A 27,907-nucleotide genomic window follows, 5' to 3' on the forward strand; every position below is an offset into this window, starting at 1 on the left:
ATAATCCACGGTGTCCAAGGATTTCTTAACCCTGGGACACGACAGTATTGCACGGTTAAGAAAAATAGGATGTATATGATTCTACTAGAAAGAAGTTATAAATAAGATTTGTTTTCCCCCTATAAATATGAAATATCTCGCGGTCAAACAAAATTTGAAACATTGACATCAAAAGCGAACAAAATATAAAAAAACTTAGTTTTTTCATTCATTCTTTTGCTAACTTCTTACGTGAATGCCTGTCTTATAGAGTTAGAGTATACACGTTCTTTCTAGATTTACCCTATATTAATTTATTTTTTTATTTCTTTTGTTTCTAATAGAAATATTATAAATTAAAATATATAATAAATATATTTCCCTGTTTATATATTCCGGAATTGATGCGAATAATTGTTGTTTGTCCAATTATAAATATGAATAAATACAATTACATGCGATAATTCTGTAACACCCCGATAATCCGCGGGGCATTGCATCTATTTTATGATTACTAAAAAATTAAATGTATACAGAAAATATTTATTATTTGTATTTCTTTGCTTTTCGTTCATATTTCGTTTATATTTGTTTATTTATCAACATAAGTTTTTGTTACTTAGTTGAAATAAATATAATTTATTTGATTATATATTTTGTTTTTACTTTTTATGTAAATAGAATTTCCAGGAAATAATATAAGTGAGTTAATAAATAACATTCGATTACTTCGTTTTTTCTCGGATAGTTAAATTGAATGGATGTTGAAAATTCGCTTCCCGCTGATTCAATTAATAAAACATCTACCTGGAGCAATTTAACGCGATTCCCGTGCTTTCCGGTCGTCTTCACAGAACTTTCCCGGCGGGTCCGAGTTATGCAACTTCTGCCATCTCCATCCATTCAATTGTCGTCTCGCACCTCCGAGCGAGTAACAGATTGCTCCGAAATTTGTAATCTTTGATTGTCTGGAACCCGTTTTAACTATTTATTACCGTCGAGGCGAAACGGGTCGAGTGGCCCAGGCCAGGTCGTCGGGTCGCCGCGTGTGCATTTCGTACGAACGACCCAGGACAAACAGCACTAGTTTCTGCCAAGATTTATTTCGCCTGTAGTACGGATACGCCGGGACCCTTAATAAATTTTAATTAGCTTCAATTTTTGGACAAAAGTCTAATTGATGACCCGTCACACAAGGAATTCATTTAGTTTATAAATTAGTTAAACTCAATCTACGTCCCCACGCTAAACTGATCTATGCCAAACTATTATATTCAGTAAGTAATTGCTATTTTACATATTATAATAATATATTATTTCCCTATACGTTATTCCTATTACGCCTTAATACAAAAAACATGGATTATATAGAATACAATTATTTTCTTTTTCTTATTTACTTATTTATTACTCTACCTTGATATATACATAGAAAAACTCTTCAATAAATAATTACTATTTCACCTATTCATATCATACAATAAGCTGAAATAGTGCAGTAATCTCAAGTTTCTTTAATATAATGAACAAAATGTTTCTAATTTATTTAACGTTAACCATATAAATCTTAACAAAATAACTAAAAACTAAGAAAACTAAAACTAAATTGAATGTTGTAAAGTGCTTATGGTCAGTTTTTCAATAGTAATATATTTTTAATTTCCATATTTTCGAAGTATGGTTACTTTCATATTTGTTATTATTTTCATTAATATTAAAATTCATAAAGGATATAATATAGAGTCTATATTATAGACTATTACAGAATCTGACTAATCTGACTGACTAATATTTCATGTCCCAAAATTATCTTAATTTGTATTACTGACAATTTTCATTAAAAATAACAAGTTTTTCTTTATAATTTATAAATCAGAACTCCTAAAATACTAGCATTTTTATCTTATAAATATTTTGGGAATTTTAAAGATATTTTTTATAAGTCAGGGCTGTTTTTGCTTAATTCATTGCACACACTAAAATATATTGTTTTTAAAATAAATCCATCAATATGTTTAGAATTTATGAAAAAATACGAAACCTTTTTAATATTATGATCTACCCATTTAATATTATGATCTACATATATATTTTTTACATCTTTTAAAATAAGAAGCAAAAAAATCATTGTTTATACAGAGTAATATATCTTCTCCGCTCGTCTATTTGGCTAAACATTTAAAAGTACTTTACCTAGATTAACGGCATTTAACCCTTTGCGACGTATATACCTTCTAATTAATGCTGACATAAAGAAACGGTGGGGGAGGTTTTCACATATATTACATAGATTTACCACAAGTGAAGTAAGCCGTATGTATATGGAATACTTTACTTATTAAGTAATTATTTTTCAATTGTTACAAAAAAATCGCCATTATTTACAGTAAAAAAATATATATAAATAAAGTTATAAATTTAACATTTTTATATGTTATATACTTTAACGTATAATTAATTATTTCATGAAATATCAATAGTTATATTATGAAATTGTTTGCTATTCTATTATATACAATTTAGAATTATGTAAGTATGAAATGAAATATTTCTCAGAAATAATATCAAAAAACATATTGTTTAGATGTTAATTTTTTGTAGTTATCATTGGTTATATTAGTTAGATAGAATATTATTAATATTCTATAAATTTCTCAAGTTATAATCTTCAATCTGCATTTATTTATTTCATACAGTATAATAAAGTTATTGTATGTAATAAATAGACAATATCTAGAATAATATATAATATTGAAATTATAAACTTTATGCATAACAATGTCATAAAAAAAACTAAACTATAACATAAAATGGAAAAATTTTAAAAATGAACACTTATGAGTAACATTTAACAAATTATTAACTATAAATGGTCAAGTTCCTGACGTGCTAACAACGTTCCTTGCAAATCCAGTTTGTAAAACTCATGTAAGGAAGCTTGTAATCATTGCCTCGTCTATGATGCATGTTCAATTCCATTCACTTCTGCAATATAATGAAAACACTATCGAGTTTTTCCGTGGTTATTTCGTCCCATGGATTATACACGGCCGCAATGAGATCATCAATACTTGGCGGGGATACTGCGTTGTAATAATTGAATGGTTGAAATCGGGGTTGATTTGTCAACCACCAAATCATTCTTATGTTCTACTTATTTTAAGTACCAGCGCGAACAACTTCCTCATTATCAACACTGCAATGCGGTTTAGCATTATCTTGCTAGATTTTAATTGGCATGGTTCTACTATGAATAGTCATTTTTTTTATCGCGGGAATTAATTTCTCTATAATTTTTCGAATATAAACTTTTTGGGTAGTTTTTGCAATGACGACCGAAATAATTAACCTTAAGCAAATTGTCAGCAGGTAAAATACCAAACTAACAATTGTAACAAAATTTTACCTTTTCACTACAAAGACTATTTTGATAAATGAGAACCTTCAGACGGCTACTGTAGTCACTTTACCATTCTTAAGTTAAATAAATAACTACTTAGACATTTAATTTCAATAATCCATTAAAAAAATCTAAAATCGGACACTTATTTTGGAACGGAGAGAGTACATAAAATAGTATTTCGGCAAATCTGTTTGTATTATGATATTCATACATTACTTTAAAATTAGAACAATCCAGGAATAGTACAAATATATTGAATAGGTGATTTATTTGTTTGTTCGCATCTAGGAAGCTCGTTTAATTGATGAAATAATGTTGGAAAATAAACAAACTGCTTTTCGATTGAAACCAATTCACTTTGCATTGATTGGAACACACGTGTTGTTGTGCATCCAACGAGAACATTTTTTTTCCACGTATGTACATTTGTCGGTGTGATAAATTATTTTGTTTTTTGGGGGAGATTTTGTTTGTTTTGTCTGCGGTACAGTTTTTGGTGTAAACGATTTGTTTGCGTCCACTTTCCACTTTATTAAACCAAATTTCGGACGGGCCTTGGTTTTACGACCAATTTTACTGACGTCCTAACATATTGCCGGTAGCTTATCTTGCATCCGCCATTTCACGTAACGCACTTCCCTTTGCATCATTGTTTGGCCAATTGTTCGGTTCAGAAACAAGCCACATTATTTCACATTTTCAGGCAAATCCTGATGGATTACGGTTGTGTGTTTCTAGGGATTTGCGTATTCAAGAAGATAAATACATTCATCTCATTTATATTATAATATTCTAAAGATTTGATATTATTAAAACACATTACAAATTTGGCTTAAGTTTTACGGAGACTGTTCGAATCTTTAGCGATGAAGCTCATTTTCATTTGGATGGTTTTGTTAATAGCAGAATTGTCGAACTTGGAGCAATGAAAATCCTAGAGTTATTAATGAAACAAACGATGATAGTCACTTTTTGATGCGGACTATGGACTGGAGGTGTAATTGGACCGTTATTTTTTAAGAATGATCTAACTTTTTGTGAGATCAATTGGACAACATGGACCTCGAAGAAATGTGGTTTCAACAAGATGGTTCCACATGCCATACAGCAAAAGAAACCATCGATTTGTTAAGATAAAATTTTCCTGGTCGTGGAATTTTCAGATATGTTAACGTCAATTGGTCGCTCAGACCTTGCGACTTGGCGCCATGAGATATTTTCCTTTGGGGTTATGTAAAATCCAAGGTCTATACTAAAAAACCATAAACAATTCCTGAACAGAGTCTTCGAAAATTTTATCCCGGGGAACAGATCTATAGGGGATCCAAATAAAAATTTATTTAGGTCCCTCAAATAGTAAAACTAATTGATATCTAGGGTCCATGACTTTATTAAATATTTTTTTAATTATTGTTTAGGGACCTCAAATTAAAATTTGCCAGGTGTCATAAAAGTAAAATTTGCCTGAGTACCAAAATCATTTTTTTAGGCTAAGGCTTCAATACTTCGCTACTCAAAAAATATCCCGATAAATTATATAAATAATATTTTCCGGAGTTGTGGGGGACAAATATTTGAAGAGTATATTTATAAAAGTATATAAAGTATATTTACCAATTAAAAATAATAGATCAAAACTATAAATTATGATTAATATTTTTTTGTTGGTCCAAATAATTATAATTTAAGTACAGCAATACCTCACATATATCCATAAGTCCGGATTCACAAAGGCCAGGATTGAGAAAAATATAAATAAATGCGATATAAATCTATCTAAACTAAGTTTGAATCAATCCAAACTTAGTTCAGCCATTACTTGTGGTTACAATTGTTTCTATACTTCATTTTTAATATAACGTTAACTATTGATACTTATTGAACTATTAATACTTAATTTCAATAAAACTTATAACATAGATTTAAATTAGAACATTGAATTTTAATAATGAAAATGTAATAGTTTTACAATACCACAAATAAATATAAACAGTCAAAAATAACAAATCCAATAGTCCATCATATATGTTTTTTTTGTTTGCAATAAATGACTTTTATTTTTAATTACTGGCACAAAATAATGCAATAAAACCAATATAAATCAATGAAATGGACTATTGACCGAAGGTATTTAGATTTTTATTGTGCAAGTGTTCTAAAATAAAAATGATACAAACGTTTTGAATATCAAATATATCATTGATTTATTCAATATAATGAATTGGAAAATCTATTATTTTATTGGCGCATTTAGGATTATAGAAAATCCATTTAATTCTTATCAATATAAAATGTATATATTTATGATATGTAAAATTAAGATTTTATAATTTAAAAAGTAAGCAAATTAGAGAATTTTCGGTGATCGAACAATCACATAAATTAGCCAATTAAGACGGCAAATCGGTTACATCAAGTTTGAATTTGAGGGGGCGACATCAGCCCCAAATGATATCGTATTCCGTTGGGGCGATTAATATTCATATTCGCAAATTGATTTTGAATTATTGCGCTTCCGCTGTGTCGGCTTGTTGATGCTATTCTCCCATAAACCGCAGGCAATTATATCACAAACCGGGCTATCTATTTTTGTATACATCAAAATATTCAATAAAAATTGTACATCGATAAATACAATTTATAATAATCCATATAACTTATCATAACGTAGAAGCGTAGAATTTTTAATCTTGATATAAATTTGTGGATGCGCCCGGTATATAATAAAACAATTTAATTACGGCGAAAAATTCCTCGTAAGCTATCACGTGGTTTGTTTAAAAACTAATATATAGAAGATTTTTAACTTTAAGATTCTGTAAATATTTGATATCATTAAAACACTGAAACTAGTGCAAACTTTCCTATTTTATCGTTTAAGTTGCACTAAAAACACTTTTATATTCTCAAGCCAAACATAACTATAATACAATTATTTACAAGATATTTTTTAATAGCGGAATTAATATATAATGAAAATATTATAAATGACATTTCTAATTTCTTATGAAACATCTTTATTGGAAACAATTATGACTAAAGTTTTTTCGTCCACAACACTATTAATAATAACGTAGATAATGTAAATCCAATTCAACTAAAATAGCTATAATTTATTGTATACGTCAATATCAATTAATATTGTATATATCGGATCGAGAGAGATATAAAAGTTAAAGTTAAGTTGCAGCGCGTATTGAGAAGTCTTTGTTATAAACAACACCTTCGAGAATACCCGACTACGTTGGTTAATGTTATTTTTATTTGATATATATATATATATTTTATATAATATGAGAAAAAAACGTTTATTATAAAATATACTTTATCCAAAGGTCATCTTGATGTTATCTAGAGGTCTTTTAATGGAGATAGTAAGTAAAAATAAACGAGGCCAATGAAGTACCGATTATCATCACCAAGCAAAAGTGTAATATCTAATATGCACCAAAGAAAATTTCAAGAAAGATATAATAAAAAGATTGCTTTATTAAGAATTATCTTCTAATATTCTGTCGTGTTCTAGTGATGGAAAATTAGGTCACTGTGGAATGTTGTCTTCTGTTGTATAATGTGGAGTCTTTAGGATTTGTAAATGAATCAATCCAACGAATGTTACTTGTTATTTATTTTTAAATATTTATGAAACTAATATATTCAATAAATTATGTAATAGAGAAATTATTATTTATTTTCTATTTTTATAATAATTTATTATGACAAAGATTCCGAAATTGGAAATGGTATAAGCGTATGACGGGAGTCCTATGTCAGCAATAAATATCTGCGCTGATTTTCTACAACTACAATCTAGCAAAAATAGGAGGCAAACCACTTTGGACAAATTCTTCCAGAATACATAATTTAATTTTAGTTTGAACAATACAATTTTTCTTTCATGATTTATTGTATGCTTACATATTTATTTTTCAGAATTTATATCATTTTCTATTAGGTAGTACGTAACTGTTTTTTAAAATGTATGCATACGTATAGTTTTTTCACTAATCCTGTAGTTGTTGGGAAACTTCAGATAACTTGACTTTCCGCTTAATCTCGACAAAGTATCAATTTGTTCCGATTATGTGGAATCATCTGTATAAATAAGAAGGAATTCATTAACACTTATATTAAATAATTACATTACTTTGAAAGAAATACATTTTGGCGAAATCAACTTAATTGTTTAGTAATAATAAAAAATGTATATTGACCGTACTATATTTAATTAATTAAATCATACATTTTATGATATTACGTTTTAAGTATTTCAATATACTTCAGATGGAATAATAATTTAATACCACTTGTACGAGTTTGTAATACAACAGGCTATAAACATAAAGAAATTTTGCAAACAAATAGAATAAATATAAATTTCAATACAGAAAATTGAAAGTTTTATTCCTCCTCCGTATTTGTTTCAGTTTTTATTTGGGTAAAATGAAACATTGAAAGGGAAACCAATATTTGCTTTCTGATAAAAAACAGAACTGAACGAGAGAATCGAAAAAAAATGTGTCTATATATGTATACATAAGGCGTGGGTTATTTACGAATACGAAGAATATCAATAAATTATTGTTCTGAATATATTTGTTATTCTAAGTAGAACGTCTCGTTCCAAACAGATAAAACAAAAAAAAATGGAGGGACGATCTTCCCTAAGGGCCTGGATCTCCCTTTTATTTTGACTAGTTTTTTCTAGTTTGAATTTAGTATTATCGATGTCGCATTGTGAGGTGTCACTTCCGTCTTCTGCTTGAGTCTCTTCTCTTCCTCTTTACGCGACTTGGATGAGGAAAATTGTGTGTGAATTACATAAACATATCTCATGAATTGAATAAACGCACACACATATAGAATACATTGCATGTCGTGAAAGGATGGAGGGTTGCTTGAGAAAGTGGTTTCGGGGTTGAAGTGGAGAAAGTGTAAGCGAGACGTTTTTTAAGCTGGGCACGTTTCCGTTTTTGGGGTGTCGGCAATAAATCTTAGTGTCATCGCTAAAACCGCATCAATTCTACACGCCTAGAGAGACCTACCACACCTGACCGAAAATTCTATAGAAGCCATTGAAGAGATCTATTAGAGTTGTTTAACTTTCCAGCTGAATGTAATGCAGATGTACGTAGACGTTTCTCCCTCGTCTTTTATGCCGAATAACGTATGCCGTGGAAAGGATTAAAGGGGAAACCTGTGTTCCTTTCTTCTTTGCACTTTCATTAATTCACTTAATAAGTAACGAAACTTTTGCAGCTGCTATAATTAAATTACGATATATACGTTTTCTAGGTTAATTAAAATTAATTACACAGATAATGTATGCATATTTCATTTAAATAGGCTATATCTTCTTTAGGAGAAACAATTAGTGACTAATCTTAAAAAATATATAAAAAAAACAATATTTTAATAACTATTAACTATAATATATTGTATACTTAAATGACATATACAATTATAATTAATTGTGAATTAATATTAACTTTTTTTTAATATTAAAATATGAAATAAGTAAAAAACACATGAATCATTACATAGGTTTCTCAGCCCTAATATATATATATACATTAACTAATTAGGACTACATTTAAAACAGTAAATCGACATCTTTTTTGGGGCAAAAGAAGTCTAGGGAGGCGCACGCTACGATCTCCGCAATAAAAAAAATCGCATGCAGTTTTGGAGCTTCGGATTGGCTACCTTTGTACTAAACTAATAGTTGATCTAATAAACTAAATCTTCAATTTAAACAGTTATATAAATAATTAAAGACACAAATGTAATATTGTAAGAATCATAGCAATGGAATTATTTATTATGGTATGATTATGAATTTAATTAATTGATATAAATGTACATTTTGATACAATTTGAAATATAATGTTTAATTGTATTGTTATTATCTAATCTTATTCAATTAATCTGGTAAATGAATCTATAATATATGAACTTTCAATAATTACATTATGTTGATGAAAACTTATCGCAATAAATAAACTTATTAATTATTACATTTGTATCTCATTTTTATGTAATAATTTGAACCAATTTTACTTGTCCTAATTTTTCATTGAATAGAAAATAAATCCATCTCATATTTGGAAGAACGCCAAACCTTTAATACTAATTTTATATCTTTCGCCGATAAAAATACTTTTTTTTTGCACTGTTGAATAAATATAATTACTTTGAAACATTTGTAAACTAATAATAGTAACTATTGCTTTAATTATCTTTTATTGTTATGTGTTAAAGTGTTATGGACTGTGGTCTTTCCGCCATCAATAATTAATTATTCGCATTTTGAAATAAATAAATTACTATAGTTATAGTTGGTCAAAAATTTAAATTAATAGTATTAATTAAGTTCTTGTTAAGATATTTTATAAATCATTATATACAACATTATCCAGATATCAAAATAAAATTATCAAAAACTGTCAATTATTTATCCAAGATGTGTATAAACGATAAGTTAATATAAGTTCTAATATTACCTGAATATAGACACTTTTTAAAGATAGCATTATACATCATGGCTAAAAGTATGTATCAGTTGAAAAATTGTCAATAATCGATACAAAAGAAGCAGAAGGTTTTAATGCAGAAAATACACCACTTCGTCATATTTTTGAAATAGTAGATCCGACAGGATCGTAAAAGTGATATATTATGACAAGGAATGTATTATTTTGACCACCGTCACTCTAAAATTATATAATAAATGTATTCATTTTTTAATTTAAGTTTTTGTTAAGATATTTTATAAATCATTATACATTAATGCCTAATGAATTTCTCAATAAATCAGAACAATAGGCTAGTGTCTATACAACATAATAGATGGATAATAGTTATAAATATATTCTAGAGATGATTAATTAAATTATCAATAACTATTGGATTATCCGCAAGGTTCATGCCGATTTGTCATTACACTTAAAAGTCAAAAATTTTATATATGGATATATAAATTTTACATCCTCCCAGAATTTATTAGGTTTTTCGTTAAAAATCTTCTTCAGGTGGTAAATATTAAACGTTCTTGCAATTAATGGAATTTTGCAAAGACCTAAATTTGTGGAAATCGGAAAGTGCATTGTCTGCAGAATCCTGCGGGTCGACAAATACAACTTTGTCTGACTCCAAATATATTTGTTAAATAGTAAAAGAAATATAATATATCTTAACGGTTTATTTTAGCAAACTTCAAAAACTTTCATCGATAGTTGTTTTTGATATTTTTAATATCACGTCGTGTAGTGCAGGTTATTCTCGATCAATGTCTTGATTTCATCATTATTACTAGCAGAACTTTAAGACTGAAATTATCAGCTCTAAATTTAGAGAATTATTTTCTTAAAGTTCATTTAGCTAAAGCAACTTATCCGTAAGCAGAATATATCTTAGTTACTGCTTTAGTGGCATTTTTGGTATTAGAGTAATAGAAAAGTATCAAAATCTAAAATGTACATTGTTTTCTTCCATCTTCAAAAGGAAAATGTGTCAGTTTCATTTCATTCAAACCAAACTTTTTTCAAAAGACGGTTTAAATCTCATTTGTGTATATTTTAATACACAAGTTAATTGTTTTTTCACAATTCTGATATATTTAGTCATCGCCGTAAAGTAAAAATGATGTATTTTTTTAAAATTATTAACCCTTAAAAAGATAACTATTCTATATATGTAAATATATAAATAAATACTTATGGCCCAAGAGTTATCAAATGTCTTTTAGTTTTAATTTTAATATAGTAATTAATTAAATAATAATTGTTGATTGATTTTTTTATTAATTAACATATAAAACGAAAATTTTGCTAACATTTGCCATTATAGGTAGATATATTATTATTGCATTTTAATTGTATAATGTTAAACAACATGCAATTAATATTTGTGCACATCATTAACTAATCAAACATGCATATGTGTAATTACAAAACATGTAAATATAAATCCGCATAACGTCAGTATTTGCTCAAGCAAATGAATACTCCGCTACAATAGAATGGTCATATGTATATTGATTAAGTTAACGCATTTCTTTTTACTCTGAGCAAAAAAAAAAATGTTTGCTTCTTCAGGATTCAATTTGCTTTGTTTAGCATTCAATTCAGAAACAGATATTCAATTGTTTCATTTCCTTTCACGTCTAGTCTGCATAAATTATTTACATTCAGGTATAAAGAAAGCAAAGCACAAAATAAAGTATAATTTAAAATTCAAATTCATGGAAATAACTTGCTTTAATGAAGACGCGCTCAATCGTGTTGTTCCTTTTCACTTGTAAATCGCCAATTATTTTGTCAACCCCCAAAATTTATATTCATCGAAAATGGAAGAGGAGCAAATAAAGATATATATACATTACATTGTACCGACAATTCGAGCTATTTTCACTTTGAGATAATATCCAATTTTAAAATTAATAACAAAGTTTAACGGGGTTGTGTGAAGTGTTTTAATTACTGTTTACGGAGAAGAAGATAATGAAATCACGTTTTCGTCATGGAAAACCCAAACCAATGGACTAAAAAGTATATAGAATTCTGGTTAGAATTATCTCTGGAACGTAATACAAACGAGCTATTTTTTACTAGGATTAAATGAAAAATACTTCATTTGCTAGACTTTCAGATTAATTAAAAAAATAACAAAATCAAATGTTTAAATAGGATTCCCAACGTAGGATAAAGTATTGAAATCCTTTAAGTCTCATGACACAGTTCTCAACACAAAGCGAGGAGCAAACGTTCATTGAAAGTTGAATAAAATATAATAAAAAAAATTGTAAATTGTAAAAAATCAAGTTTTGAATATTTTCATTTTATTACCTTTTTCACTAATATTGATTTACTGTTTGATTGTTTTTCAATTTTGTTATAATCACACAATTTATTAAAAGTAACATTAATATTACTTATATTAGAAATATTAATTATTTAGTGTGTATTAGTAAACTAGATAACATTCATTATAATGCCAGGCGCATACACAAAATATATTAAATGAAAATTATATACAATAATCCCACGCATTGTGCTGCTTTGATCAGTGTGGATTTACTATATAGTACAAGTTCAATGCAAACTAAGTTTTATTTGAGAAAACTAAAAATAAATTCTAAAAAATTAGTACACAAAATATTTGTTTCTTTTTTTTCCTCTATGCAGTCAACTCTCTTTTTGTACTGTTTATTTTTATGCTAGGTATTCGAGTATATTCCTCAAATGACAAGAAGTCTCCATATTATGCTTAGTGTTGAGCATTCTAATATAGTTAAGTAATGTACGGTGTTGGTACTACTTATTATCATTTTATAAGGACATTAATATTGTATTTACTTAGAAATGATTGTATAATAGGATGTCTCAGTAAAACCGCCGAATTTAAACTTGGCACGTTTTTTTTACTACAGTTCATTATAAGACCCACCTTTTTTAGATAGAAAAATTGACTCAAATTTTTTGGTGCGTCTTATGGTCCGAAGGTAACATTAAAATATTTTTTCAATAAATCGTCTCTAAATATGAAAATAAAACAAAAAAGACTTTCTTATAATTTGAGGTATAAACGAAATGTGATCAATTATGCAAAACAATATGGAAACTTTTCAAACTTTTTCAAATAAATTTATATAGAAATTATGCAACACAAATTGCAAAATCAAAATTTATCAATTTTCTAACTAACCCATGTATATTTCATTAAGATGTTGTTGATTCAATTTTTTTTTGTACACATTAACTTTCAATCTTTAGTAAAAAAAAATATATAGTAAATTTCTTAAACTTTTCATTAACTATTTGTTTCAATATACTTTATGTATATAATTTATTATCTTAGAGATTATTTAAAGAAAAATATAGAAAATTTTCATACAATCCTCGCAATGTTATAATTGATTGAATTTGCAGCCATAAATATGATTTTTTTAGTGATATTTACAAAGGCTACATTTCTATTGAATTTCTTAAACACTAAATAGATTAGATTTTATTATATGCTTTCTTATAATCGTCATTAATTTGAACTACTAAATTGAATTTGAACTACTGAAGATACCATATTGGTTCACCACCTACACAAAAAATGGTTCGAACGGAGAAAAGAAGAGGAACAATTAAAACTGCTAAGTAAAGTCAAGAAAACATTCTGTTTGCACTTAGAAAAATGGACTCAAATGTTGGGTGCGTCTTATGGTCCACAGGGAACATTAAAATATTTTTGTCTATAAATCGTTGTCCGGTGCGAATTACAGTCCGAAAAATTCTTACTGAGACACTTTATATATTTTTATAAAAAAATAATTTTATTTGTCATTTATATACAACTAATTCAATGTGCAGCTTTATTTATCATTTTTACAATACGTTTCCTTCTATATAATGCATTCAATTAAATTGCATTTATAAAATGCTAAGCTCAGTTGGCATGAAATCTTTTAATAGGCCATTTGGCATGGATGTACATGAGGCAATCCAAAAGCGATTAAGATAATAACTACAGTAAATTGGTCTCAAATTAGATACTCCAATTTATTTACAACTGAATTACTTCAAATATTACAAACAATAACTACCTTTATATTTGTACACGTTCTGTATTTTTCTTAATTATTAAAATATGCAAAAGGTTTATAAAAACAAGTCTTTGTATATTTTTTAAGGCAGCTTCCAATATATTCTATTAAAGGAATAACGTATTTTTATCCTGCTTTACACACAATGAACGTTTTTAATGTTTTGGTATTTGTCTAGACTGGGAGTTTGTGTACAAAAGTTTTTTTTTATATATATATATACTCTAAATCTTAAGAGAGAATAAATATTTACCTTGTTACACATGATATATAAATATATCGATTATATTTTTTTTTACTAATGTATGTAGAAGAGACACATACTTGTGGAATGTTTACTAGATTTATTATTATCACGTAAAATAGTTTGTTCATTACTAAATTATAGAAAAAATAAAATTTAAAAATCAAAATATGTAAATGTTCATTTTAATTTATATTTTTCTATTGGTTGATTCTTATTTTAACTTTGGTAGTTTATTTGTATTATTTTCATTTAATTTTACGTAATTGAAGTATTCGATTATTTTCGATATATATAATACCGCAACGTCGACGATAAAAAAGATAATTGCTCAATTTTAAATTGTATGCACATTTGTCATGTTCAATGTGCATACAATTTACTTACATTTTATTAGAAATAACTTCTTTATATACAGTAGAACCTGTATTTGTGCGGTCTTTGTCTTCTTTTCAGTTAATCGATTTTGAACCAATACATCACAAGAAGATTCGCGTTTTCAATTATCACGAGTCGCAGTGAAATATGTATGTGCTTTTTGAAAATTTCTCCATATGTACAATGAGAAATTAAATGCTTTTAAAATGTTTCCATGTGTAATTTAATTATTTATTTTGTTTGGATACACTTTCCCATGCATTTCGTAAATCTTTGACGTGCGATTTGTTTTAAGTGGTCCCTATTCAGCGCATAAAAATAGTTTCTGTAATATATTATATAAAGTTATTTGTTATATGTAAAAATTTATGAAAATTTCTAATATTTTTTGTGCAATTTTTTAAGCGGTAAATATGAGTTCTTTCAAATTACTTAATTTTAACATTAAAGGATGTCCCAACATTAACTGATATTTTAATTTTTTAATAAAATAAATTTTATATTTTTTTTAGGTTATACATCTAACAAATGACGGCAAATTTATAATGTGTGTTCTTTTTGAGATACCCTTTATTAAGCTAATAAATGGGATTAAATTTAATTTAATAGAGTAAATATATTTATTCTTAAATTTTGTAAAGAATATATCAATGTTAATGTATTTAATTGTATAATATTTTAATTGATTATTTCATAGTTACGGATCTCTATCTATCGAACTATCATGGCAGTGGAAACTACTTATGTTAGGCAACTCAATTAAGAGTATTCCTTGTAATCAACGAAGCAGACGAAGAAGTGTCAAGTATCCGCTCCTAGATTCTCAAAGCTCATGCCTTCTTAAGTACCAATTACTCGCACGATATCGAAATATACTTGAAATCTAGATTTCTAATGTATGGTACAAAGTTTCTTATATAGTTAATCAATATGACATTCTGAAACTTCTGATAAATTATTATTAACAGAAAATGAAATAAAATTGAAAACATATAAAAGTAAAGAAAAAATTACAATATATTTTTTAAAGAAATTGAATTGAATAATATAATATAATATAGAGTAATTTATAATTAATATTCAAATATTTTATTTAATTAAAAATAGCATTTAACAGAGCTGAGTTTAAGTTTTATAAAGAAAAGTAATATAGATACACTTTTATAGGCACACATTTCCGTTCAAAGAAAAAAATATAAATATGTAGAGTATATTTCGACTTTATAACGATTTGGATGCTTCTTATAAAGTCGAGCTATGAATGCAGTTTTTTTTTCAGCGAACGAGAATTTCAAATTAAAATGAACTCCCGGAAATAACGCTCTACTATGCTATGTGCTGCCCTATTTTATAATATTCATTTTGAAGTGCATACAATTGAAATTTCATGAAAGTAGATTTATTAGGTTATTACAAACTTAATGTTGCATTGCAAATAAATCGATTTTCTATCTTTATTTAACTCTTGAACTACGACTGTCGATGAAACGTGAGTTACGGCTGTCATCAACAAGTGATTTAATTAATTATGCAGAGATACAGTTGTTGCCTATTGACCATTCTATATATTGTTATCTCGGAACTTAATTATGATTACAGAATGCAGATATATAATTATTTATCATCTTTTACGTTATTTTATCGCATTGAAAACTATTATTGGAAATATAGTGAGACAAATTTTACAAAAACATGGAACTCTGCATCTAAATCGGGAAGACAAAATATGGAAACCATTTATCATAGATTTAATGGAAAGACATTTACCAGTTAATCTTTCATCTACTGGAAGTAGACAAAAAAGACAAATAATTTGCCATGTATGTTCAAATACTGTTCGAAGTAAAAAAAAAAAGAAAATATGTTACAACTTGGTCTTCCCAGTATAAAATAGAACTTTAATTAATATAATATAATTAATTGCACAAGAATATTTTTTTTTAAACCTGAAATAAAAATGTTCAAATTATTCATAATTCCGATTTAGTTTTTTATTTTTCAATTTGCCTTAACATATGATTTTGATCATAATATTGTGTTATTAATACAGAGTTTTGAAATGTAGTTCACAATATAAAAAAAAAACATCAATACAACAATAGAGAAACCATCTTTGAAATTTGTATAAAAATGTCTAACTTCTTTTAGAAAATCATTTGATTTCCATGATTGTATTCTTTCAAAATAATTAGTTCATGTTTTAACACTAGAAGTACAAATCCATTATCAAATCGCACTGACTCAATTTGTTGTGAAGTTTTGTGAACAAGATAAAGCAAAAGTTGCATTAATGTGAACACCTCCATGTAATGTTTTATTTTATTATTAATGGAGTGCAAATTAATATAAAATAATGTAAAGCGTTTAATTTGCAAATATTGTAATGACCTGAAACTGCCATATAATGGTATACATTAAATAGTAAATAAAGACTTTGTATATTTTGGTTGCAGGTTATTGGCCATTCGGTGTGATTTGGTGCAACGTGTATGTGACGTGCGATGTGTTGGCGTGTTCGGCGTCAATAATGCACATGTGTTTCATTAGCTTGGATAGATATCTGGGGATACGAAATCCATTAAAGACCAGACACAGCTTCACGACGCGAACGGTTGTTCAAAGGATAGCTCTAGTCTGGCTGTTATCCATGATAGTCTCTAGCTCCATCACAGTATTAGGTGAGTAGAAGTAGAAAACCGCATAGCCTAATCCAAGCACACACGTTTACTCGCACATGCCAACACTACCACTAGACGCTATTCTCCAGAGAGTTTACAGATTTCACTAACTGTGATCTCTCATCCTTTTCTCTCTTTCACACTCATGCAGACTTACATATATGAAGACGGTCATCTCTCTATGGAAAACTCAGGCATCCTCGATCTCTTTTAGGTATTATAAATCATGAGAACATAATGCCGAAGCCAAATACGTGCGTGATAAACAATCGCGCCTTCTTCGTGTTCGGGTCCCTGGTGGCTTTCTATATTCCGATGGTGATAATGGTGCTTACCTATGGCCTGACTGTGCAGCTGCTCCGGAAAAAGGCCCGGTTCGCCGCCGAGCATCCTGAGGCTGATCAATTCCGGAGGCTCGGGGGGCGGTTTGTTGCCAAACAAGATAGATCGACCCCGGCCACCATTGCCACACACCACACCATGTGGCGAACGGTCGGCGGAAGCGGAGAAAGGTTGGTTCTTGTTGCTATAACTTGCTAATCAAATCAAAACCCAATAAACACGCGCGTCGAGAACACGAAAAAGAAGTATATTCCAGAACACGCACACTTTTCTTATAATCAATTCAGCATCTCTTGCTGACAATCTATCTCTAATTTTTTTTTCTCCGACAAATCTATCATTATTATTTATTTATTATATAATTAAATTTATTCTTATCATAATTTAACTTTTAAAAAATCTAACATATTTTTACTGAAAATAATAAAATATGTAAAATACTGATTCTATGGAAATTTCGTTAAATAAAAAGTTGTTTGATTTGATTCATATACATTTTTTTCCAATGATGGTATTATGTATTTCTAATGTTAACCTATCATATTAACTAAATTGAAATATACTAAAATTGAATTTCAAATGAGTTAGAGGAGTTTTGTATAAAAAAATTCAATTATTTTAATGATCCTCATTTTTTTTTATTTAAAGTTCAAATGGATTTTATGCCTTAATTTACGAAATATTTCACAAATTAAAAAAAAAATATTATTACATTAGTACTATGTATTAATGTAATTATATGAATATCAGAATCATTTTTAGTTCACAAAATGTCATTTACAAGTAAACTTTTTAATTCATGTTTTACAGCAATCTGTCTTAAGATGACAATAAACTGAAGTGGTGGCTTTAAATGAATTTGAATTGAAGAATTGTGGGTATATATGAATAATGATATGAAATAATATGGATATATTGAAAATGCATGAATGAATAATTTAAATATTAAATATCTAAAACTCAATTGATTAGAATCAATATTCAAATAAATTATAACCGATTTCCATAATGAAGAGACAAGTTTTTTCAATTAGTGATAAATGGAATGTTACACAAAACAAAATGTTATTGATATTATATTAATTTCCAATGAAACAAATGTGCTTTTCTCATTCAATTATATTGCGTGTAGCCCCTCGGCATTTAGATAAATAATAATGGAGATTTATTATTACTTTTTTTTGTTCTGGCTAAATGAGCGAAAAGGTCCCATATAGGCCACCCCATAACAGCAACAATCTCCTATGTGCTATATTTTGCATATGAATAAAGTTTATTTTAATTGAAAAAAAATGTCAAAAATTTTGTTTGATGAAAAAAAAAAAGAAAAGTATGCAGTTCCGAAAATCAAAATTTTCAACCACACTTCGTTTATATTTACGTCCTTTCGAGAAAGAATGGAAATAAACTAATGCATCTGCATTCAAATCCCTTGGATTTGGAACGTTTTCAGAAGCAGATCTATATTCAACATTAGAAAGAAACGAGGTTGCAGCGAAATTCGAATGGCTCGATCAAACACAAGGCTCTATTAGTATTTCACTGTTATTTTACTTGTTTCTTGTTAAGGTTGAACGATAAAAGATGCAGCAGCTATTGTGATGGAATTCCCGTGTAGTTTCGGGATGGGTTTCTAAACTCCCAGAGAGATCAATCGATCTGTTCAGAAAGAAGAATACTGAGTAGAGGATGAATATTGCATAGTGTCGAAGGAGAAAAAAAATCAATTTGAATGTTGCAGGTCGAACATGAGGATAAGTAACTCGCATCCTCAGCTGGCGTATACGAATGGGGGCGGCGGGGGCGCCTCTGTTTCTTCTTCGGGGAGTGGCGGTGGCGGCGCGGGCGTCAGTGGCGGTCACAGGGACCAGGGAACGCAAACACCGGAGAACATCGCAAGGGAGACGAGAAATTTTAATTTGCGCTCACTCAAATTGCAATTAAATAGTGTGCCATCCAATTTGAATTTCAGGTAAGTCGTGTCTGCAGGCTGCAGACCTTTAACAACGATGATTATTCGATATGCCAAAAATAACGTTAGCCAACATCCGGATTCGATTTGGCGTAGCTAATTTAAAAATTATTTTATATTTCCGCCTGCTCGGAAGATTTCATTCCCCTATTTAATGACTCTGAAAGCCAGACTACCCAGAGATTGCTTATATATGGAGAAACATTCTCTAGGTAATTGCGGTCATAACATCCGTGCACATCTGGAAACAAATCCGCTAGTTTACTCAACCCTTCTCATTTCAAGAGTTTCCACTTTATTTCATAGAAATAATACTTGACATAACTTTACACGAACGTATATTATTATAACACATACTAAATAGAAATGCCTACTATTCACTGCAAATATGAAAAATTACGATGAGTTTCATATTTAAGAAACAATATTACATATTACAATAACTTAATAATAGAGGGAAATATTTTCGATATTTGTTTCCATTAAAAATACAGCAGTATTCAAAAAAAAAAGTTAAATTAGTGATGAAAATTATAAATTTTAAATAAATTGTAAGTAAATTTATTGTACATATAAAAATATATACAATCATTGATACATATTTCTTATTGTACTAGTAAGTAGTAGATTTTTGTAAAAAATAACATATACTAGTGCACTATATTATTGCACAAATACATTTTTGAAAGAATAATTAATATTATTAATTTCTACAAATTTCAAAACATGTTTATATTAGTGCATCAATATGCATCAAGTCAAGTAAAAGTAGTAAAATGTTGATTTCATCAAGTATAATAGTATTATTTGATATTCATAATGGTGACAGCAACGTATGAAACTTTGAGCGAAGATGAGATACAGGAAAGGCATAAAACTATAAAGTACCCTATTCTATATTTTATTACTAAAACACAACATGATATAAAACATAGTCTGTGGATATTGGGATGAGCAACACTTTCTTATGTCTTGCTCATCCCAATATCCATAAAGTCCTCATTAAATTGTACTAATACTATATTTATATTTCCAGCACAGTGTATATATTTTATTGCATATATATTTATTTGTATTTTTTTCTAAGAAGACATTACATATATTTGTTAGAGATTTCAATATCTTCTTAATAGATGATGACTTCATAAAGTCAATGTTCATGCTTCTTTATTTTATTTTATTTTATTTTATATTTTTATGTCTGCTTGATGTTGTAATCATATAAAAACAAAATTCATCTGTTAATTGATTATTTCTTGTATAATTTTAAATAACACATTAGTTAATAAATTGAATTTCTTCGTACTATGTTTGAATACTTAAAAAAAAATAAAACACATAAACTTCTTCAATAAATTAAATCACACGTGATCATGCATTTGAGTAGTATTTAACTTTATTTAACTAGACAGTTTATGATATACAAAAATATGTAACACTAATTTAATATTTCAATTCTAAAAATAATAAATCTGTAATAGATAATAATTAAGTAGTGACATGTACGTCTTTTACTTAAATATTATGATTGACAATATTGGATTTATTTTATCAAAATTGAAAATGTATTTAAAAACAATTTTCTTTTCCTGTTGTCGATAAGTTGAGAAAATTCCTCGCTGTTCTCTTGTAATCCCGAGATCGTGACATTAACTCACCTGCTGGAATTCAGAAAGTATTGCCTACGATCAATCTCGTCTCTTCAGGAACTTCCCTGGGATAACACTGGGAATTATTTTCTTAAGGAAACTATAAGTTCCGGAAAGCATTCGCAATAGAAAATAGAGGAGGAAATAGAAATATAGTGGCAGAAAAACGGGACGGCGAATTTATTACGGCCATTACTGCCGTCGCCCTCTGAGCACATTTGTAAATTATTAATTTTGTTTAGGATATATGGACTAATTATAGTTTAAGCATTATATGAGTTTTTGTAAGATATTTGTATTACAAAGTATTATTACCAATTTTTTATAATTATTTTATGAAATTTTTTAAACAACTTTAAGAAAAACAATACATAAGAGTATAACCGAAAAATGCAATTTTATATTTACAATAGCATGAATTCAAATGTTTGTAGAAAATTTTCATTTGTTCAAAATAAGTGTAAACGAAGTAAAAACAATTATTCTTACTTAAAGTATAGATAAATAATTCAGTAATACTAATAAACTAATTAAAGTTGAGTTGCAATAATAACAGTTAATTAAATTTAATGCAGAAACATACAAAATGTGTAATATTCCCTTAAAGAAGTTTTGCAAAAGTTTCAATTAATTTCAGATTGAAACAGAAAACGTATTTGTACGAAGTAGTCGTCCTAGTTATGTATTTTCTTTTTGGCTTCTTTATAGAGCTGCATTGAAAGAGAAACCATATTTCCCCTCGAATTTGTTGCGAATATCTTCATTTTGTTATTAATGCTCGACGTCGTATTAGGGCGCCCTTTCATTATAGAGGCGCAAAGATGGGAAAAGGGAGCACTGAATAAAAGTGATTTTATAAATCGAAATTGAAATTTAGGGTGTACAAGGTTAAAAGAGGCGCAAATTTATGTATAACTTTGCACCGCCCCTCGACGTCTTCGCATCATAATATAAGGAGCTCATGATTAACTTGTAATTAAATTCGGTCGCGTAATTGCTCCGTAATTACTTATTTCATAACATATCATATTCCAAAGGCCCCTATAAAATTACTTAAGCGATGCATTGTTTACTAGAACTAAACGTATACCGTGCAATACTATCGTCGTTACAGGAATCTCCGTTACTTTACATACACTTTCTACGTATTCTGACATCGCATTGAAATCAGTCTTCTGTTATATAATGTAATTGCCAATATCGCAGACTCCATACATTTTCATTAAATCATTAATAATAATGTGTAGGACATCAAATAATACTTAAATATATATTTTGGAAAGGAGGGACTTTTCCAAAATAAGTGTTCAATTTCATACTTGATTTAAATAAATAACTATTGATGCATTTTATTTCATTATTTGAATAACCATTAAAAAAACTAAAATCCGACACTTATTTTGGAACGGAGGGAGTCAAATATGTTTTTAATAATATTTTTTTATGTCGTATAATTTGATTCACGATCTGTTCATCAATGTGAACATTGAGTAAATTTAAGATCGCGGTTGACATTAAATGGATAATCTATCCCGATTTGATTTTTTCATTTGTTGATTGGCTGTCGTCTTGTAGTTTAACTTCAATAGTATATTGATGCTCTGCGATTCCACCATTTCTTTGACTCTGAATCTGCTGCTATCCTTAACACTGTCATTGGCTGAAGGTCCATATGGTGAACCTCATTTATTTGAGTATCCATCTGTGATGAACGCAATCACCGGTCAAGAAATCGTGGGTAGGGCGACTTAACCATTCGTCTATTTGTCGCCTTATTAGAAACATATAAATAAGAAAAACTTATTATACATTTATATATTTGATATTCATCAAATTTTATAAAATGAATCTAATATAAACATTTTTTTTATATTTGATTATTTTTAAACACAAATATTTATCCATTATTATTTTTGATAGATTTAAGCTGCATTGCAAAATAGATAGATCTTCTTTAAAAATATATGGAAATATTCTTTATCATTTTCATCAAGTTCATGAAAACCAATTGTAATTGGTGTGCTTTTACAGACTTTTATACTAAGAAATTTGAAATTTTCATAAATTCTTACATATAATAAATAACTTTGTATAATACATTACAGAAATAAAATAAATATTTAAATTACACATGGAAACATTTTAAAAACATTTAATTTCTAATTGTAAATATGGAGAAATTTTCAAAATACACATATATAATTCACTGCTTCTCGTGTTAATCCAAAACGCGCATCTTCTTGTGATGAATTTGTTTAAAATTTACTAACAGGATCGTTTGAGCAGGTATTACAATGGTGCCAACGTCGTTGAAATTGGTTTGATTTCATATACCGCAAAAAATAAATCGAACAAAAATAAAATCGCATAAAAAAGAACCGCACAAAAACAGGTTTTACTGTATTTGCAAATTTTTGTTTTAAGTAAATATTATTTTATTTATACAAAATAAAGTAGATAATAAATAATTGGAATTGAATGCAATAAGATAGGACGATTCTTTAAATTATGGTAATCCAGAGGGTCGTGTAATAGGCTTTTCCTACTTCAATGTATACATCAATAATGACATGTGCATACTTTACGAGGGTACATATATTTAGGAGAAAATTGGAAAACCTCAGTGGTTCATCTTTTATATCACCTAAAACCTAATAAAAAAATAATTACCAAACAATGGCATTAAGGAAAATAAACTTTATGTTGCACAACTACATTTACAAGAACAAAATAATGCAAAAGCAAAATTCCTGTATGAAATATTTCGTCTATGATGTGATATAGTTACTTAGAAAATACAGTCATAACTCAGTTACCTCGAATGATGAAGTTTCGATATAAGGAAGTGCGCAATATTAAGCATCATTTAACATAAAATTATTCCAATTTATGGGTAAAATCCAACAATCATCGGACAAAATATAGCTAGAATTTGTACTAGAAGAAAATAATATCCACGAAATTATAAAGTTATCTAGGTGGCTCAATAAATGTAATTTGAAAATGTCAATGAAGATAATGTTATAAATTTATTGACGTCATAAGAATAAGGATTTTTAGTGCAATATATAGAAAACCTTGTTAGCATCGAACAATGAAAATGAAGACGAAATTGTAGAATTTAATACCGAAAAGTGTTAACCAAAAAGTAGATTTAAAATGATAATTTTTATATTTTAGTGAAATTATGAAAACGTTAAGTTTTATTATTGTTTATTTAAAAAAGTAAATAGAATATAAGAAAATCGTTTCATTTTCATAATTTCATATGACGAATAATTTCGAGGTATAACTGTAATTATAATTTCAATTTACTTTTTTTTAAATTGGATCAGAAATAAATAGTTAAAAAATTAATGTAATTAATTTTGTTGATGTTTGTTATAGGTTGTTGGCTGGTAGGGCAAACAAGAGGAAGAACATGGCTGTGAATTCGGTGGCGACGGAGCAGAAGGCGTCGAAAGTCCTGGGGCTAGTGTTCTTCACGTTTGTGTTGTGCTGGTCTCCATTTTTCATTCTGAACATCCTCTTCGCGGCCTGCCCTAGCTGCGACGTCCCTGAGCATGTAGTCGTCGTGTGTCTTTGGCTCGGATACGTAAGCTCGACGATAAATCCCATCATTTACACCGTGTTCAACCGCACTTTCCGTGCGGCTTTCATCCGCCTTCTACTCTGCAAATGCCAAAGGTACCCATCACCAGACCCTTACAAATTCACATAAACATACAAACTCAATTTCGTCTAGACTCCAGAGTATAATATACACACTACCGTCAGAAAATATTTGGACAAAACATTAACTGCAAACTATATGTACTCTCTATTACTTAACATTCCTTAATAGAGTAAACCAGAACACATGTTTTCTTTGTTATAATATGTATAAACATGATACAATGTACAATAATTATTTAGAAAGATTTAAGTTTCATAAGCTTTGTTACAACGAAATTCATAGAGCATAATGTTTATATTTATTGATTTTATTATAACATTTCTTGTTTTCTTTATTTCAAATAAATATATTTGTTGTAATTCTTCGATAATTTCTATTTATTTCCGTGAATGATAATCATCAAAATATCATTTTAAAATAATCATATAATGTAGAACACGTAAAAACTTAATTGAAATATTCTGGTGGATGCACATAATCAATAGAACACTCAATTATATAAAGTGCTAGAAAAGCAAGAAAACCAGAAAATATTATATGAAACATTTATACTATGTTGATTACTTTTAACAATATAACAAAAACGGGGAAATACGTATATTTAAAATTTATGAGTTATTAACATATGATTTTGGTACGGTAAATAGTAATGTGCTGTAATTTGTGAGATCTAGCTTATTTAATAAAAGCAAGCCATTTTAATTAAAATGGAACAAAGTTCTTAATAATTAAACAGCAAATTTGTTCATTTAAATATTGTCAATATTTTATGAAATATGGAAAATTTTTCCCATAAAAATAACTCATCAATAAAAAACAAATATTTTCTGACTTCTAAATAATTTATAGCTGACATTTTAATCATCATACCAACGGCAAAATTATTTTGTTCTGTGTAATATGAATATAAAAATGAACATAAATACTGACATGATAACATTTTTTATATAACAGATATTCCCGAGAATCTCATTTATAGATAACATCTCCACACGTGTCTTTATTATATCTAAATGTATTTTTAATTACATACAGTTTCACTTTATCATTTGACCTACAAATATTAATACAATGCATGACATTTATGCATAAAACTACAATAATTTATTTTTTAAATAAATTGTTAAATATCGGACTAATTTAATACATCAAGTATTGAAAATCTTTTCATTTAAGTTTTTCATTCTCGTGCCGCCTTTCCCAATAAATTAATATAACCTAAACTATCGTCTAACTGAAAATAAAACCTACCTTAATCTAGTCTAACAATAATTTATATTGTAAGCACAAGATAGAAACATTAAAAAAATTAAAGTTTAACTTCATCAATGTAACATAACCAAACATTTTCCAATCTAACCTAAATTCAATATACCTCAAACTGTACCAATTTAACACATAAGAAACCCTAACCTAATTATTTCGCATGGAATATGCCAGCGGTTTCCAACCTTTATGCTACTACGATTTTTTTTGCGCCTGCCTTACCTTTTGTTGTTTTAATAGATTAAATAATATAGACACGTTTTATTTATTTTAAGATATTATGGTATAAAAATTAATTTATTAAAAAATTTTGGCGCCTCCCCTGGCATTAGTCCGCGCCTACCCGGTTGGAAATCGCTGGAATATGCCATCTATCAAAACTATACCGAGTAAAAATAATCTACTTTTTTTTGTTCAGAATACTTTAAAGAAAAATACATTTTGCCTAGAAATACGAATATTATTAAAAATAAAATTAATCAATAGAGTTCTATAATTGTCAATAAACTAATCAGTTTTTAATATGAAAAACTGTTAATTCAACATCAAAATTTTAGTTTTAATCTGAAACACTATTAATTTATTATATTAATAAATATTTGGACGAAAATTTCAAATAATTAAAAATAAATATTTTTTTCGATATTTTAATTTTATATTAGGCTTAAATTGTATTATTGTTCTGTATCTGATAATATTATGAAATATAATATAAAATATTAATAGACAGTACGAAAAAATATTTTCAATTGAACTTCGATTAACGACGTGTGTATAATAATTGCATCAATTATTATACATGCCAAGTAGTGTTCGTGACTAGCATTGTTCGACTGTTTTAAGCTTAATATCATTTGCGTTTAAAGAATAAATGTCGTTGTTCAAATAAGTACTGATGGTAGTGTACGTACAAAAGAATAGCATCTGCGTATCGATTAGGTGTTAAGACTAAAGTAATTTTGTTGGCACAGGAAGCAGCGCGTTCAGTCTGTCAATCCGGGCGAGAAAGATGTCGTTTAAAAAAAAAGTCTCGGAGAACAGACACACACACACACAGCCACACACAGATCGATCGTCTGCGCGTCTTTATGAGCCGTCTTAATTTTCAGATTGTCCAAGCCTGTGCGTTACAGGTCTGTGAATGAGAACAGGGGTGCAGCGAGCCTATGCACCCCATCGGCCCTTCCGCTAGCGATAAGTCTTCAGGGAACACCTCTACTGACGCCCGCTTCCAATGAATCTTCTTCGTACATGGTGGTAACACGTACTCCATCCGCAAATTTCCGAGACCACACCGATTCCTCCTACGATGACCACGACTGTTGAATGTACTTACCACGAGGACTATAACAGGATGCAATACACTTACAAAAATATACACACACAAAAAACGGAATCAATCCGAAGAAGGAGAAGCTATACGAATTTATCCACAGACCCTGACCATTCCCGAAATATTTCCGACAATCTTTAATTTAGATATAAATAGAAAAAAAAATAGTAAGAGAAATTATTATAATAATCATCATAGTAGTCGAACTAATTATGAATCTAGCATCTGTTAGTGAAGATACAAAATAATATTTATGTCATGTTAAATGTTTCAAATAAACCAGGTATAAGATAATACGTATACATATAATTCTAGCGAATTCAGAGGCGAAAATTGTATTCAATTAAAATGGAGCAATAATTATTATTTTTCAGACGTCGAAACTGTTCAAGC

The 27,907-nt window shown here is 28.3% G+C and overlaps 1 protein-coding gene across 1 annotated transcript; it reads left to right on the forward strand.

Moving 5' to 3' along the window:
- Positions 1 to 17,029: 17,029 nt before the first annotated feature.
- On the forward strand, positions 17,030 to 27,875 carry LOC108564612 (5-hydroxytryptamine receptor 2A-like; the record flags this gene model as incomplete). The annotated part of the gene is made up of 5 exons (XM_017923715.1): positions 17,030 to 17,276; positions 17,491 to 17,788; positions 19,360 to 19,590; positions 24,627 to 24,926; positions 27,291 to 27,875. Coding segments are annotated over 5 exons (1,293 nt in total), but the record flags the coding sequence as incomplete, so codon positions are not given.
- Between the last annotated feature and the right edge of the window lie 32 nt (positions 27,876 to 27,907).

This window comes from Nicrophorus vespilloides, unplaced genomic scaffold, assembly GCF_001412225.1.
Source record: "Nicrophorus vespilloides isolate i.1.1-1 unplaced genomic scaffold, Nicve_v1.0, whole genome shotgun sequence".
NCBI lineage: Eukaryota > Metazoa > Arthropoda > Insecta > Coleoptera > Silphidae > Nicrophorus > Nicrophorus vespilloides.